Source organism: Felis catus, chromosome A1 (genome assembly GCF_018350175.1).
Source record: "Felis catus isolate Fca126 chromosome A1, F.catus_Fca126_mat1.0, whole genome shotgun sequence".
Classification (NCBI taxonomy): Eukaryota; Metazoa; Chordata; class Mammalia; order Carnivora; family Felidae; genus Felis; species Felis catus.
This window is the reverse complement of record NC_058368.1, coordinates 146,420,004-146,436,138: the sequence shown is the minus strand read 5'-3', so window position 1 is coordinate 146,436,138 and position 16,135 is coordinate 146,420,004. Positions and strand designations below refer to the sequence as shown.

Here is a 16,135-nt window from a genome sequence, read left to right as displayed (position 1 = left end):
TTTCCTGGGTCCAGAAAGACCATGTGTTAGACGAACTATCTCAGTGGTGGCTGTGTTAGTACCTAAACCCACTCAACGAGGTATGAAAATACTGTGCTAAAATATGCTGCATCTTTTGCTGGTCCCTGTAGCTATGTAGACTTTAATAAGATTGTATAACCTTGGCCAATGAAACCATAAACTTAATCTGAAGAGGGTGTTTGCTGATCTACCACCTACCACTAATCTAAATTATTACAGCTACACAATTACTTAGTGGGACCACTACAGGTTGATTCAGAACACACAGTTAAAATTTTTCACTACAGTCCAAGGAGCAACATCTGTGAAAAGTTATAATTTAGTAATATTTTTAAAGTTGTTTGGAACATGTTAGAACCCTTTGTTTTCAGAAGATACTCATCACATAGAAGCCTAAAGCATATCTGACCCTTGCATGACATGTGTGAACCTATATATTTTTACTTGTCAGCATGCAGAAACAAAGACTATATAAAAGTATCTAAGGACTACACAAATATTTATTTGTATTTTTGGACCAAATTATTTTAATGCTTTTACCCTGCAGGTGAGATAATGTTGAACTGCTCCTTTTACGGATATAAAAATGTGTTCTAATCACTAGAAATCTCTTAGAAAATGATCCTGCTGCTCCCAGCAGGTCCATATGTTGGACAAGCAGTATGTTTCCAAGGTAGGAGATTGTGGGGAGGGGCAGAAGAAAGTCCCACATATGCACCAATTTTCCTGTGAAGTCCCCCACTATTTTTTTCTTGAGATACACTCAATGGCTAACATTCTATAATTATAGTTTAAGGTTCTTATATTTCTAAAATCATTGATTTGGGGGAATTTTGAGAGTTCATAACCCAAACTAGGGCCCTGCAAAATATTATTCCTTGGGCTGTTAACTGTTGCTAAACCATTTTGGGGAAGGGAGAGGCAGATTGCATGAGGGTGCTATGCTTAAGTACATTTCAAAGGTGACTACAACATCAAATGAATTATTTACTATGGGTTTCTCAGAGCCTTTAAAAAATGTATCTCCAAGTTCTATGGGTTGGATCACATGGAAGCATGGAAGCTGTGGCAGACAGCCGTTTAAAAACTTATTTGAATCTGGAACCTCTTACAGATTACCTGTTAAGATCTCCTTTAGATATTCTACAGAATGAAGTCTGTTAATGTTACTGTAAAGAATAAATTATGGACTCATCATCAACTAAATTCAATACACATCTTGAATTTCTTCCCACCAAATCTCAGAGACAGAGGCTTTTTGTTCTATCTGATCCATACATTTAGCTCTTGTGACCACAGGGACTAATATTTTTTTTCTAGTTAAGGACCGCTTAAAGAGTTCAAAGTTAATTTAGCAGTTGCTTCTGATAAGAACAATAAGAACTTTTTATTCCAGTTCTGGTATTGTTACCAGAAGGTCTGTACGGTGTATCCTTGTGTTTGATGCCCTGTCTAGATCTCCAGCATAATCCTCACTTGGTTGCATATGGGTCTGGTTCTTCCTGGTCACCTCTCCTTAGGGTTAGAGCCTTGATTCTTAGGCAAAGTTTTCATTTCTAGGTCCCTTGTTCAGATTCTAACTTCATTATCTTTTAAAACCAGTTTGCTTTCAAGAAAGAAAATCTATAGAGTTAAGAAAGAGAACACCTAGAAAAAGGTTAAGCAGAATTGGGGAAAAAAGAGGTTGAAACAGCTCAAGATGTGACAAGCATTAACGTATTAATTAAATAATCTAATCTGACAATTTTGTTCGTTGATTGATTTAATTCACTTGTTGCTAATTTCAGTAAGACTGATACACTGACTCAATGTTGCCAAATAAGTAAATAATGAACGAAATACTTAATCAATTTGTTAAGGTCATCCCACAAGTCTACCTGGTCATCAGTGACTTCAAGGCATACCAACAGAATGCTATTAAAAGACTTTAATTACATTCACTCTTTTAGGATGTTGGAAGAATTAAGAGCTCCTAAATTTTAAAGAATTTTAAATGAAACATTCTTCCTTGTTTATTATGTTGTATTATAAAGCATGACCTCATTAAAAATTTAAGCTCAGTACCTAATAAAGCCTGAACATGGTGACATTTCATTTTAGATACATATCGTGCCCTTATATATTTATAGAGTAATTTCACAATATTTTTGTTTACACTACTTTACCTGATATTAATAAAGTATATAAATATGAAAGTAATTTTATAATTTCTGTGGTCTTTTACAGCTAGTTCATTTTAATACACAGGATTAAAAAGTCACACTAAGCAACTCTATAAATCACAGTTTCAACTGATGTAAGATAGTAAATAGCAAGGAATGTACAGCATATGGTTATGTTGAATAATAACTCTTAAGTGTTGATGCTAGTTGACAGAACAGGATGAATGTACCCCAAGAATAATCATATTGTGTGGATTAGTCACACTAAAATTTTTTTAATGAATATTTATCAATATATAACACATTCAAGGATTTCAGAGTTTTACTAGAAGTAGGAACTCTTCAAAGATCTAAAAATATTCCTGAAAAAAAGTATTAATATTTACCATAAAAAGGCAAAATAGCAGTACAATCCTGCACCTCAGTCAGGACTGCTAACACATGCCAATTTAAGCTATTATCCCTGGGAGCACTCTACATAAGTTTCGGTATGTTTTCAATTTTCTAGTTTCCTGTGTTTCAAGAGAATGAACGTTGTTATTGGGAATCCAAAATTGTACAACATTAAGCAGTTTGAAAGTAGCGTTAAAAAAGAAGAAAAAGAAATTAAGTACAATAGCTTTAGATAATTTTAAGTGATCATATCTAAGAAGATGTAATAAGGATGAAAATATCAGAGTTTTCTAGTCAATATGGTACTTTATAACTCTTATGAGCATGAGTTTAAAACCAGTATTAAAAAGTAGGGAAAACAGAAGAAAAGTCTCCTGTGATATGAGAAACAAAAATGCTAATATGTATACAAGGAAAGGATGAATTTTTATTAAGAAGCTCACAGCCAGCTTGGTGTGGCCTCTGAGCAGTCCTGTCTCATCACACTTCCTCCCTTCTGGCTCCCTCCACGCCATCGCTTATGCATTACACCTGGGTCATGCTCACAGGCTGTTACCTCTGGATTTTAAGCACTCTGCTCTCTACTCTACCATTGCATTCCTCTTTATCCTTCAGATTACAGCTCAAATGATTCCTCAAGCCACAAGCTCCCCTTGCCATGTTTCCCCTAAATCCTGAAATACTTCAAAAGTTTGCAATTATATATTGATTTAATGATATAATTAACACTTGTCTTCTCTCATATAGACTAAGCTTTATGAGATCAGGGCCTCTCTCAGTAGTATGTCCCTAGTGCTCTGTAAAATGAAGGAAGGGTGAATGAATGAATGAATGAATGAATGAATGAATGAATGAATGGGTGAGTGAGTGTATGAATGAGGCAAAACAACAGAATTCTTTTCTTCTCAACAAACAGTATCTACTGTGTATTTCTATTGTCAATGTAAAATCATGTAATAGTCATACAATGAATATAAACCACTCAGAGGCTACCGCAGAGAATACAGAGGAGATAAAATTGGGAGGGACTTACAAAAACAACTGAAAGCCAGCATATTCTTAGCACTGAAAACAAGTAATGAAGTCAAACTTCCCAGGTAAATTTAATGCTACATAATGGTTAAAATGCTATGGTAATGTAAACTATAAACTCAAACTTTCTGTACAATTTTTCTTCACTGAGAAGTATAAAAAATTATACAATACATTCATTCTCAGTTTAACTTTTTTTCTAATTAAACATGGCTAAGAATACAAAGAAAAACAATATGGTAGAATAACTTTGTTTACATATAAAATTCATTAACTATTCAGAATTTTGAAAACTTTTGATACTGGTCATCTAGGAGTTACCTCTATTGAATGTCCGTAGAACATACACTTAAGGAGATGTACAACCAAATATTTCATGTACTTTTACCATGTAGTACAGGTTTATAAGCAGGCAATACTTATGTTAGCAGAGTAAAGTGCAAGAAAACACCATTGGTCAAACAACTGCATTACCTATAGTGACTAGTTGATGCAGAACCAACAGTTTAATTTAGTAACAATAACAGTAACAGTAATAGGATGATAATAATAATTAAACTAGTTTTATGGCTAAATTTAGCAACTGGAATTACTCATGCATGAAAAGACAGTCTCTCACTCTTTTATGAAAAATGGAGAATGTGTTATTCAATGATCCATAAAATAATTGTTTAAAATCACTCACTGTGTGACCTTGGATCCGTTACTTAAATTTTCTGTACCTTTGTGCAACAGAGTTTTTGCATTATGTGACAGAATTTGGTTACTGATTCCATAGTACATAGCTCCCACTTGACACGGTACTATTATTTTTTAGAGTAAACTCAAGGACTTAGAAAATTACATTTGTCTTGGGTTACAAAATATTTTGAAGATATTGGGAGTGACATTTTTTTTTTAGAACTTTCAAAACATACCACAATACTTAATTATAAAATCTGTGACCATTACAAATGCCATTATAGCTTACTATTTTTTAATAGTTGGTATTTTCTTATATGGCTAAATAATTATTTTCACATAAGGATGGATTTTTACTTTGATACAGCAATAACATTAGATAATCTGTTGAGAAATTATCTTCATTATAGGTTTTACATTTATTGACAAATTAATATGCTAACTTTTCCTGTGTGAAAGTTATCTAGCTGTTCACTAATCATGCTGCTATTCACTCATTAAATGGTGTTTTAGAGCCCAGACACTGAGAAGTCACCTTTGCTTTGCCTGGTTCTTTATACCCGTCTGAAGAAAAACCTGCTGTGTTTCTATCTAGAAAGGAGCTAAGAGAGGGTCAGAATGAAGAAATTGAACAGACTTGAGTCATCTTTATGTGGTTTCACTATTTAGTATTATCTTATTCCTGAAATTTTATTAACATATATATATATATATATATATATATATATATATATATATATTTTTTTTTTTTTTTTTTTTTTTTTTTAAATCAAAAGCAAATGGGGTGCCTGGGTGGCTCAGTCAGTTAAGTGTCTGACTTTGGCTCAGGTCATGATCTCATGGTTTGTGAGTTCAAGCCCCACATCAGGCTCTGTGCTTACAGCTCGGAGCCTGGAGCCTGCTTCGGATTCTGTGTCTCCCTCTCTCTCTGCCCCTACCTTTGCACTCTCTCTATCAAAAATAAATAAACATTTAAAATTTAAAAAAAAAGCAAATATATGAGGCTTGACTTCACTTTTCCATCTTTAGTATAACATAAACAGTATACTTTAATATTATCTTGTAGAAGACGGTAAATATTTCCATAGTACCTCTCACTCACATTTTCTGATAAAAACTGTATTGTGTATTTTACTATTTAGTATTTTTATTGGTACAAATAACTTTACTACAAAGTCTTCTTTTGTCGACTTCTGTAGACTTATTATGTATTTAATATTCATAATGTGCCCATAAATTTTAAAAGTTTATTTACAAATTGATTTACTTCTCTCAGTTGAAAAACAATGCAATTGGTATCAAACACAGCTAAATTACAATTTCATAACTTTCTAAACACCTTTTTCTCTGACAACTTCACATGTACATTAGTTAATGCAGATGTGGGTATTTACTACTGAGGGCTGAAAAGAAAGTGGCCCCTAATTCTAAACTTCTTGGGTCCTAAACCCTCTTTGAAAAATTCTGGGGCCTCTACTCCTTTCAAATATTCCCACTGGGCATGTTCCACATTTATTCCTTGACTTCCCTTGGTTTCTCCTGGTCTGCATTTCAAAAACAAAGTGGAGGAAGGGATGATCATAGGTACTCTGACTTAATTTAAAATTTTATTATGTCTACTGGAGTTTATGCAAGTCATTTCCTCTTTCTGGAACTTAGTTTTCTATTTGCAAAATGAAAGGATCAAACCAGATGATCTGTAAACTTTCCCACTATCTATAATTTTATTATGCTTTTAACTATGCACTACTTTCAAAACATAAATATGAGTTAGCAATAAATTATTTACACATTTATTAGGTATTAGCAATTGAAATTCATGAAAAAAGGGGGGCACCTGGGTGACTCATGGTTCATGAGTTGAAGCCCCGTGTCGGGCTCTGTGCTGACAGCTCAGAGCCCAGAGCCTGCTTCGGATTCTGTCTCTCTCCCTCTTTCTGCCTCACCCTGCTTGAGCTCTGTCTCTCTATCTCTCAAAAATGAATACACATTAAAAAAATTTTTTTTTAATTCATGAAAAAAGTAAGGTTAAAAAATGCAGGATGTTGATGAATGAGAAAATTATTTAAAAAAAATTTTTTTTAACCTGTATTTATTTTTGAGACAGAGAGAGACAGAGCATGAACAGGGGAGGGGCAGAGAGAGAGGGAGACACAGAATTGGAAGCAGGCTCCAGGCTCTGAGCCATCAGCCCAGAGCCCGATGCAGGGCTCGAACTTACGGACTGCGAGATCGTGACCTGAGCTGAAGTCGGACGCTTAACCGACTGAGCCACCCAGGCGCCCCGAGAAAATTATTTTTTAAATTGATGTATTTATAAGTATTTCACATTATAAAATTTTTACTGTATTTCTAAATACCATGGGTTACTCTGTACTCTTAAAAAAACTAAATACTAATGTATGCTAATCTGTGTATATACTAATCTATACTAATACTAATCCATAACACAAAATCATGGTAACTTTTAAATTTATTTAAGCATTTATTGTGATATTGTCATTGGTACAGTGGCAAGGTATGAGAGAAGAGAGAGATACAAAATATATAAGAATTGTGATAAATTTTTTATATGTGACCTCTCATTTACATCTTACACAAACCCTACAAGGTAGATATTAATTTACCCTTCTTACAGATGAAAACAACTCAGACATAGACTTATATAATTATTTTTCCAGAGCAGCACAACCAATATTTTGTTGCAAAGCCCATGCTTGGTTCACTGTCTGAAGGGGCTTATAATCTATTGAGAAACAGGAATATACACAATTAATCTTGTGACTGCAAGGACAGAGTGAGGGGATAACACCAGCCTTAAGGTTCTAGATTGGAATCTTTAGAATTATACTCAAAATTTTTAAGTTATATCCTAAGTGGGAGTGGTTTTAGGGCATTTTATGTGAAACCTGAGATCTACGTTTGATCTGTGTTAGAGAGGTATGTTTAGAACTAATGAATGGGGTCTCTAATCCCATTTCACTAGCATGGCAATATTAGAAAGTCAGAATATGTTACTTGTGTATCATATTTAAGTTGTGTTCATGGTTAAAATGTATAATAACCTAGCTCCTTATGAGTGAATAAGACAGCATTATGAAGTGGTAATTTTAACTTAGGTAGTAGTTTTAATTTAAAAACATAAAATAAGGGTTAATCATCACTATTTGAGAATGAGTTATTTTAAGTTTTCTTTACAGTTAATAGCTTGCTTTTTGTTTTGTTTTGTTTCATTGAAGCTTTCTACTGTTTTTGATTAAAAAAATGGGAAAGAACGAGCACTTGAAACTTTAAGAGCCATAAAATTTGTCTTCTGTATTCAAAATGGAAGAAAAACCCAAATGTATAAAAAAATAAAATTAAATAACAAAATATATACTTTTTCCTCTCTGTTTTACTTGGGCAGAGCAAGAGGAATTGTAGAGCAGGGTATCAACCATTCAACACATGATTGATAAGTGTTACACTAAATTTTCTTCAATCTTTAAAATTCTTCCTGACATCTAACATATGTTTTCCATTTCTTCTTAGGACCAGTTGAGCCTTAAGGTCCAAAGTAATAAAATTAGCAGACAATTCAAAGAAGCTGATATGGTTTTATATCAACTTTTAAAATAGTGAAAATATACAAAATAAGTACTAACATGATTATCAAAATATAGAAAAGGAAAACATGAATTGCATATAATTGGTAGAAGCAAACACACTGCCTTTATTAAAAATCCTAAATAACATATTTAGTCTTGATTCAGATCTAAACTTCTTTCATCTCTGTACCATGTGTACTGGAAACCTATTCAAGCAATATCAGGTAATCAGAAAATGTTAGTAACCTCAAAACCTTGTATATGCTTCACACGCAGAATGAAAAGAACTAAGGTAGAGCTCTCTAACATAAAACCAGTACATTTCATTCTTCCCCCAGACCCTGAAATCTTCATCAGACAAAACAACTGAACCAACAGTTCCATGAAGACAGAGGCTGTCTGTTTTCTACTCTCCTGAATCCCCAACATCTAGTTTCTGTCTAGCACACAACTGATACTCATTGCTCATTTGCCTACAGAGTGACTGAATGAAGTACAGAGCTTGAATACTTCAAACTGCTTGTAATTTTATTTTTTCCTATAATGATCTATAGGAATAGTCTGGCTACTCTAATATTTGCAAATTGGAAATATTTTTGGTTTGTTATTTAAAAGAGATAATACATGGGTGGCTCAGTTGCTTAAGCGTCTGACTCTTTGATTTCAGCTTAGGTGGTGATCTCACAGTTGTGAAATCAAGTCCCACATTGGGCTCCACATTGACTGTGGAGCCTGCTTAAGATTCTCTCTCCCTCTCCTTCTGCCCCCTCCCCGGCCCATGCTCTCTCTCTCTCTCTCTCAAAATAATAATAATAATAATAATAATAATAATAATAATAATAATAAATAAAAGAGATAATACAATACCTTTGAATTCTATGAAGCTAGAGGTTTATGAGCTAATGAATAAATTCAGAAGCTGAGTACAAACCAGTAAGAGTTTAATGTACACTGGGTTTTTGTATGTATTGTCTGGAGACATAAGGGTATAAAGACCTAATGCATTTTCAATACCAGTAAATCAGGCCAATGGTGGAGAGAATAAAAACCCAATGATAAATAGACAAACAAAACAATTTCACTCTTAACTGTACAATGCTTACTTTTATACCATAAACTCAAAAACTCCCTTCTGTCAGGCTGTCAGTTTCCTGAAGGCTTGGACTGTGTCTGTCTTGGCATCCTCAATGTCTACAACAAAATTCTAAAACGTTTTGCTCTCAGGAACAAAAACTTTTATACTTTTAAAAGTGTAAAAAAAAAAAAAAACAACTTTTTCACTTTTGAAAGTTCTTGAGAATCTCAAGAGCTTTTGTTTATATGTATTATATTTATCATATTCAAAATTAAAAACCCGGGACATTTTTAAATCTTTATTAATTCATTAAAAAAAAATAAACCTAGTAAATGTCAACATGAATATGATATTCTTTATGAAAGATCATTATATTTCAACAAAAAATCTTGTGAGGGCTATGTTTATACTTTGTAAATCTGTTTCATGGCTGGCTTGAATGAAAAGAGTTGGATTCTCATAAGCTTCCACATTTAATCAGATGTGACATGTTATTCTAAGTGAAATATATGAAGAGACTGGCTTCACACAGGTATGGAACTGAAGAAGAGATGACCTTGGGGACTGTCCTAGGGGGTCATCATTCCACACTGTGAAACCACTGATCTGTAATATCATTTGTCATATGGCTATTGTTCATTAACTATTTGCTAAATTAATAAAAAGTTTAGGGAAAAAGAAATAAACTCTCAGGGCATAGAGATAGATAGAGATAGAGATAGAGATAGAGATAGAGATAGAGATAGAGATAGAGATAGATACACAAATGATTGGTACATTCATTTAGGATTCAACTGATAATTATTCTTTATAAATGCTATTTTGCTGAAATAAAATGTTAATTATCCCAACTCGTCAATTCACTACAACTAAATTGGGATGCATATCAAAAGAGGGTATCTGAATGAAAGAGTGAAAATCTGTAAAATTAAAGCATGTAATCAAAATTTTAATAGAGAGATAGAGATGACTAGGAAGAGACATTTCACTTGAAAAAATTCCAAGCATAACCAAATCAGGTAGCTAATTCAAATGCTATATGAGTCTGCTTAAAGCAGTAAATCAGATTGAAACACTACTTAACACAAGCTGGATTCTAATATTTTTAGTGTCCACATGCCATTTCTAATTAATCTATAAACACCACAAGAAAAAACATTTTGATTATATTTTCAGTACTTCTGCTTTCAATATTAATAAGAATTAACCAAATACCAGAGAAAAGACATTGATTTGAACATTTTAGAATTTCCAAAATCACAATTTTTGTTGTTTAAAAACAACCTTGAGTAAATTCAGAGTTTTAAGTAAATAAAATTCTTGAGATCAGGTATTAGATTTTAAAAATAATATCTCATCATGTGGCAATAAATAAATAAATAAATAAATAAATAAATAAATAAATAAAATTACTTACTTTTCCTTTTCTTGAGGCTGAGTCACCTGAGAAGCCATTTTAGGTTCTGTTCCAAGATTTTTTTGCATCCGCTGCCTCCTCTTTCTACTTGGTGCAATATCAGTGACATCAGGACTTGAAATGATGGAATCATCTCTAGAAGTAGCTAAAATAAAATGATATGAAAATGTGACCCAATGAAATTATGCATATAATTTGTAAGAACTTGCTGCTTTAGCACTGATATGAAGTGGCACAATTAAAATATGGCACAACTCCTTTTTTTGTTTTAATTCATGAAGATTTGGTAAAGCGAACCAGCTAGATTGTAATACTTTAATATAAAACATAAAGTTTACTGTATACATGGAATAACTTGATCAAAACGGTCTCTGCCTATCTTGCACAACAACCTTCCCAAATGCATGATAGGCAGTTTGATCTCTCAGTGCTAGAATTAGATAGAAGTGCCTTAGAGGCACTTCTAAAAGGCGTCTGGGGGGAAAACACTGCTATAGGAATAGGATAAATCAAATTGATAGTAAACAGTAATTATGAACAGGAATGGAGACTTTTGCTAGTGATCCAGAGATAATTTCAGACTCTTCAGCCAACCGTGGGGAATAAGCACAAGAGAAATGTAAGAAAACTCAAACAAATGTCTCTACTGAAGCTAACCCATTAAACTACCCCTAAAAGTACTTATACACCTGAAACAGAAGCAAGAAAAGAAACATGTTTGATTTATATTCCTTATTCTCTATAAACAACTTAGTTCCAAAGAGCTTTAGGGAAGTTCAGAATTCTTTCATCTAATATAGTATACTCCATTCTAATACATATTTATATAAAAGAGCCCCTTTGCCATTGGTAAATAATGAACAATATCAACATAATTTAGACTTTGGGTATCTTGCTGCTTCATAGGATTTTTTTCTAGTATGTTGACATTTTATAGTGATCAGAAGCAAGTTTTCACCCCAATTAAAGAGAAAGTCTTAACAATGTGTAAAGTCCTAAAAAAGTGCAAATGAGCGGCTAAAAATCCTGTACAGGTCAATTCCTTTAGTATACATAGGGGCTAGTTTAGTGGATTCAAGAACCCTACACTTTACAACAGTTAAGCTTTCTGTTCAAGAAAGAAGCTGTGAACATGTTTCCTCCCTGTAGCTTGAATCAGATGTTCAATTTTGATGAAAAGTACTGGAATCAAATACACTCAGTAACTGCCATCTCCTTGATTTGAGGGGAAATGTGATGCAAATGGTTAGTTGACTGTGATGTTAGGTGAAAATGTTGGCAGAGAGTTAGTGGAGTTAATATTTTCATTAGGTTTGTAACCAAAGAACTAACAACAACAATGTAAAGCTGCATAGATTTTGAGTGGTATGCCTAAAATTAATTTCCCCCATAAGCTCATTTTCAGTGCACAATTCTGCAGAATGAGTGGTTTATCAGGCACACATGTATCACATTCTAGAAGAAAAGTCTGTATTTTGAGTTCTCACTTGGTGTACCCCATGCTTCTCTGGGTGGCCTGAAATAACTTGAATGTTGTTGACCACTCTCTTGAAAGTGTTTTGTTTTTTTCTGTTTTCTTAAAATGCCTACTATTTTTCAGAACATATCAGTAGACACTTCGCTAGAACTTAATACTGTTACCTTCATCTTACTTATAAAGAAACCACAGCTTTAGAGAGCTTAAGTAACTTGACCTCACACAGCCTTTGAGTTGATATTTTATCACATAACAACTAAAACATATTCCTCCCTAATGGATAAAATATTCCTTGATAAATATTAACTGAATAACAATCTGAAGCTGTGTAAGTTATTACGGCACAGAATTTCCACTAGGTTTCTTATACTTTATTTTCCTAATCCCTAAAAATGAGTTAGAGAAGAGTAGACGACAAAGGGAGTTTCTCTGAACACAAGCTGAATAACTTCCTTAATTTATTAGGCTATGAGAGGACTATGGAAGATACCTGGTTTCCTGATTTCTTTCCCAGTTTGCTCTCACCTAGGAATTACTCAAGTCACATAAGCAATAAACAAAGTACAGACTTGTCTATGAACAAATCTAGTAAGAGTGTCAGAGTTATTTCAATTGTTGATAGACTTGAAAAATGAAAAAAAAAATTGCATTTAATGACATGTTGGACATCCAGAAGGTAATAATATTAAATTTGTTTAAATTAAAATGTTAAGGTAAAATTTTAAAAAAAATTACCAAGAAGTTCTGATATTCAAATCAAAACTGCCAATAATGACTTAACACATTGGTACCAAAGAGGATGTTTTACATGCAATATGGTTACACTATGTTATAAGCTTTAGGATTTACTTTAAAATACAATGCGTATTAAATGTGGGTTGTTAGGGTGAGCTAAAACCCTGGTGCTGCTAGCATCTACTGAAAGATGCACAGCTCAGGAGCAGATTGTTGGGATTCAAAGCCCATACACTTGAGGTAGCTACTAGAGGCACTTTTGTTATTTGTATATAAATGAATAATAGTTTATTAATTAATATACTGAATGACAAAAATGTGTATCACTTGGTGAACACAAGGCACGAAAACAAGCAAGAGGAATATTGCATATAGGCTCTCATGAGTGAAATTAAATGTATTCCAGATACACAAATTGACTAAAATATTTTAGAGGTACTCTTCAGTACTTTATGAAGAGAGTATAATCCACTGAGGTCTGTTTAATCTTGGAGATGATACTCTCTGCTAAATTTTTAAGTGGTTCTGGGTCCACTTGTGAACTCTGGACAATTGTGGCCACCTGATACCAGAAAGAATCATCACTCTTGCCTCAGGAATCACTGTATTTGCCAAAAGTAATCTTCTTATATGAGAGTGTGACTGAGACCCCTAAAAAGACAGATAGCTGGAATTTCTTCAAGTTTATATAACCGGTTCATAAATTATTTTGTGCTTACTTGTTAGTAAATATTGAGAATTGTATGTGTGTTGGGGGGAACTTAATCTGATAATTTACTACTATCCTCACACTTCAATCTTCTTAATATCTTTCATTATTTACCACAAAGAACCTAAAAGTTGTGTATAACCAAGTGTTTCTGGTCAGTTCACCGCACCATTTTTATTCCTTTTTCTTGAAAATTACAGGGTAGCCTATCTATAATGTGGTCATGAAGGAAAAGGGCTAGCATGTAAGTTAATTACTATTTAAATGGAATATATCTTTTTTGGTTTTGTTTTTTTACTATGGGAAACAGTTTTCCTTCAGTTTATTCTACACATGTAATAGAAAACTATTATAATAGATTTTCTTAATTCATATATTCCTTTAAAATAAAGTTTTGGTTGGGGCACCTGGGTGGCTCGGTCGGTTAAGTGTCCGACTTTGGCTCAGGTCATGATTTCACGGTTGATGGGTTCAAGCCTCGCGTCGGGCCCTGTGCTGACTGCTCAGAGCCTGGAGCCTGCTTCAGATTCTGTCTCCATCTCTCTGCCTCTCCCCTGCTTGTGCTCTGTCTCTCTGTCTCTCTCACATATAAAAAAATAAATAAGAAATAAATAAAATAAAAAATAGTAAAATAAAATAAAGTTCTGGTAATATTTACATAGTCTTTAATGAAAGGGAAAATGTTCCATTCTATTCTTTCCTCTCCATCAATGCCAGAAACCAGAAAGAAGAGGCACAAGTTCCACACCTGGTACCTAAGTGTTAAATTTTTTTTAATGTTTATTTATTTTTTAAGAAGAGAGAGAGAGAGAGACAGAGTGCAAGTGGGGGAGGGGCAGAGACAGAGGGAGACACAATCTGAAGCAGGCTCCAGGCTCTGAGCTGGCACAGAGCCTGATGCGGGGCTTGAACTCAGAGACTACAATATCATAATCTGAGCAGAAGTCGGATGCTTAACTGACTGAGCCACCCAAGGCGCCCCTGGTGTATACACACACACACACACACACACACACACACACAAATGAAGTCAAATATGGGACTTCCAAGTCTGTATTATTCATAACCTTACATATTTTTAAGGGCAACAACTGAAGTTTTCACTTTCAAGTACTGCATCCCATTTTTAAGGAAAAAATCAATTCTTACTAACTTTACCAGATTGTATACACTTATTTTACATATGAAAAATAACTTGAAGAGAGATGGACAAAAATGGCAACTGTTCAAAGATAACGAGAAGAAATGTGGTCTGGTTGGAGTAGTGTCCATGAAAGATGCAGAAAATGACTAGATAAGTAAGGACAGCAAGGAAGGAGGGGAGGGAAAAAGGAGATCCTAAATAAATATGCTAAATAAATTTGCTACCTTTCAAATCTAGGCAGAGAAGTATGAATTTAATGTTGAATGTTTTTTTTCCCCTGAGATTTCACCTCCAGAATTCTCAGCTTCTACTATTATCATCAGCCTCTATCATGACAATTTGTCTTTTCACCATTTCCAGGATTTTGTTTCAAAGAGAAAATAAAAGAAAAGAAAAGAAAAAAAAAACTATTGCCAATGAACTTACTACAGCTGAAACACTGATGGGCAGAGCTGTGGGATGAATTTCAAGTTCCCATTAGGTTCACTGAATCCAGAAAATGGAGAATCTTTACACAAGCCTTGTTATTGTGAAAGGTGGCTCCAGAGAAAGCCACACTTCTTCTCGTCTGACAGAAGAACTGCAGGAGTTTGGCAGGAGTAGTTCAGACATGAGAGGCAGTGTTGGCTTCCCTGGGTACTCTCCATGTCTCAATGTCCAGACGAAAGGACACTGTTGGCTAAACTGCCAGCCATCTGCATAAATCTCATAAATTTACCTGGTAAACTACCCGCTCAACTGTGTACTCTCTTCCAACACAGCCCAATTCAGCCACTTCGGTCACGCTAGTAGCTCCAATCCACAGCAATCTCTCCTTTCTCTGTAAGTTTCACACACACTTCACTACACACACACTGTCATATACTGTTAACTCTTTTTGTGGATACCTCTTGTTTCTCCAGTTAGATCATGAACACCCTCCAGCCAACGGCCATGCCTTACACTTTGCTATATCCCTAATGTATTACCCACTAGTGTTATAATGATCCTGAAATCATTGTTTCACTGTATGCTAATTTGGATGTAAATTTTAAGAAGTAAAAAAAAAAAAAATACTGTTATAATGAGAAATGTGAAGACTTGAACCCTGTATATTTTATTTTTAAATCAAAACTTACTCATTTACGGCCCTCTAGATGAGGTGTAGGGAAAAGTAGAATCAGAAGATCTGGGTCTGGGTCTCTACTTCTGCCATTTACTTTGACCATATTACAGAATTTAAATTCCTAAGATGAGAAGCATATTTTAAACATGATTTCTGACATGATTAAATGAGATAAAATGTTTTATAAATTTTTATAAATTTTTAGTTTATAAATACCAGTATTTAAATATTTTAAACAAAATTTGTATGTCCTTATAAAAGATCAAGTTGAGATTAATTTAGATGACTCTGAGGAACTTTTAGGCTATCATCCATAGCTTAAGAGAGACATAAAAGAAAAAAAACCAAAGTAAGATGAATTTATGGTTTTCCAAATTCAAAATTACCCAATTGTCATAGAACTATTATCTGTTATAAATATACGGTAGCCAGTCTGCTGTGGCTGCTTTCACTATTTTATTCATTTACTCATTTCACAAATATTTATTGTGTTTACATTCAATAAGTCATTTTGTTTTATTTCAAAACACATAAAATATTGAGAGGAAACCCCAAAATCCAAACCTTAAGATACTACCCTATATAAATCTGAAACTT

At 33.7% G+C, this 16,135-nt stretch overlaps 1 protein-coding gene across 5 annotated transcripts in view; it reads right to left on the bottom strand.

The window, feature by feature from the left end:
* Nucleotides 1-16,135, bottom strand: part of XRCC4 (X-ray repair cross complementing 4) — a 307,462-nt gene that overhangs the window by 159,706 nt on the left and 131,621 nt on the right. For all 5 annotated transcript variants that reach the window (XM_019836335.2, XM_011284386.3, XM_011284381.4 and 2 more), the window contains exon 7: nucleotides 10,369-10,513. In XM_019836335.2, coding sequence (XP_019691894.1) covers nucleotides 10,369-10,513 — 145 coding nt within the window. The remainder of the gene's footprint in view (nucleotides 1-10,368; nucleotides 10,514-16,135) is intronic.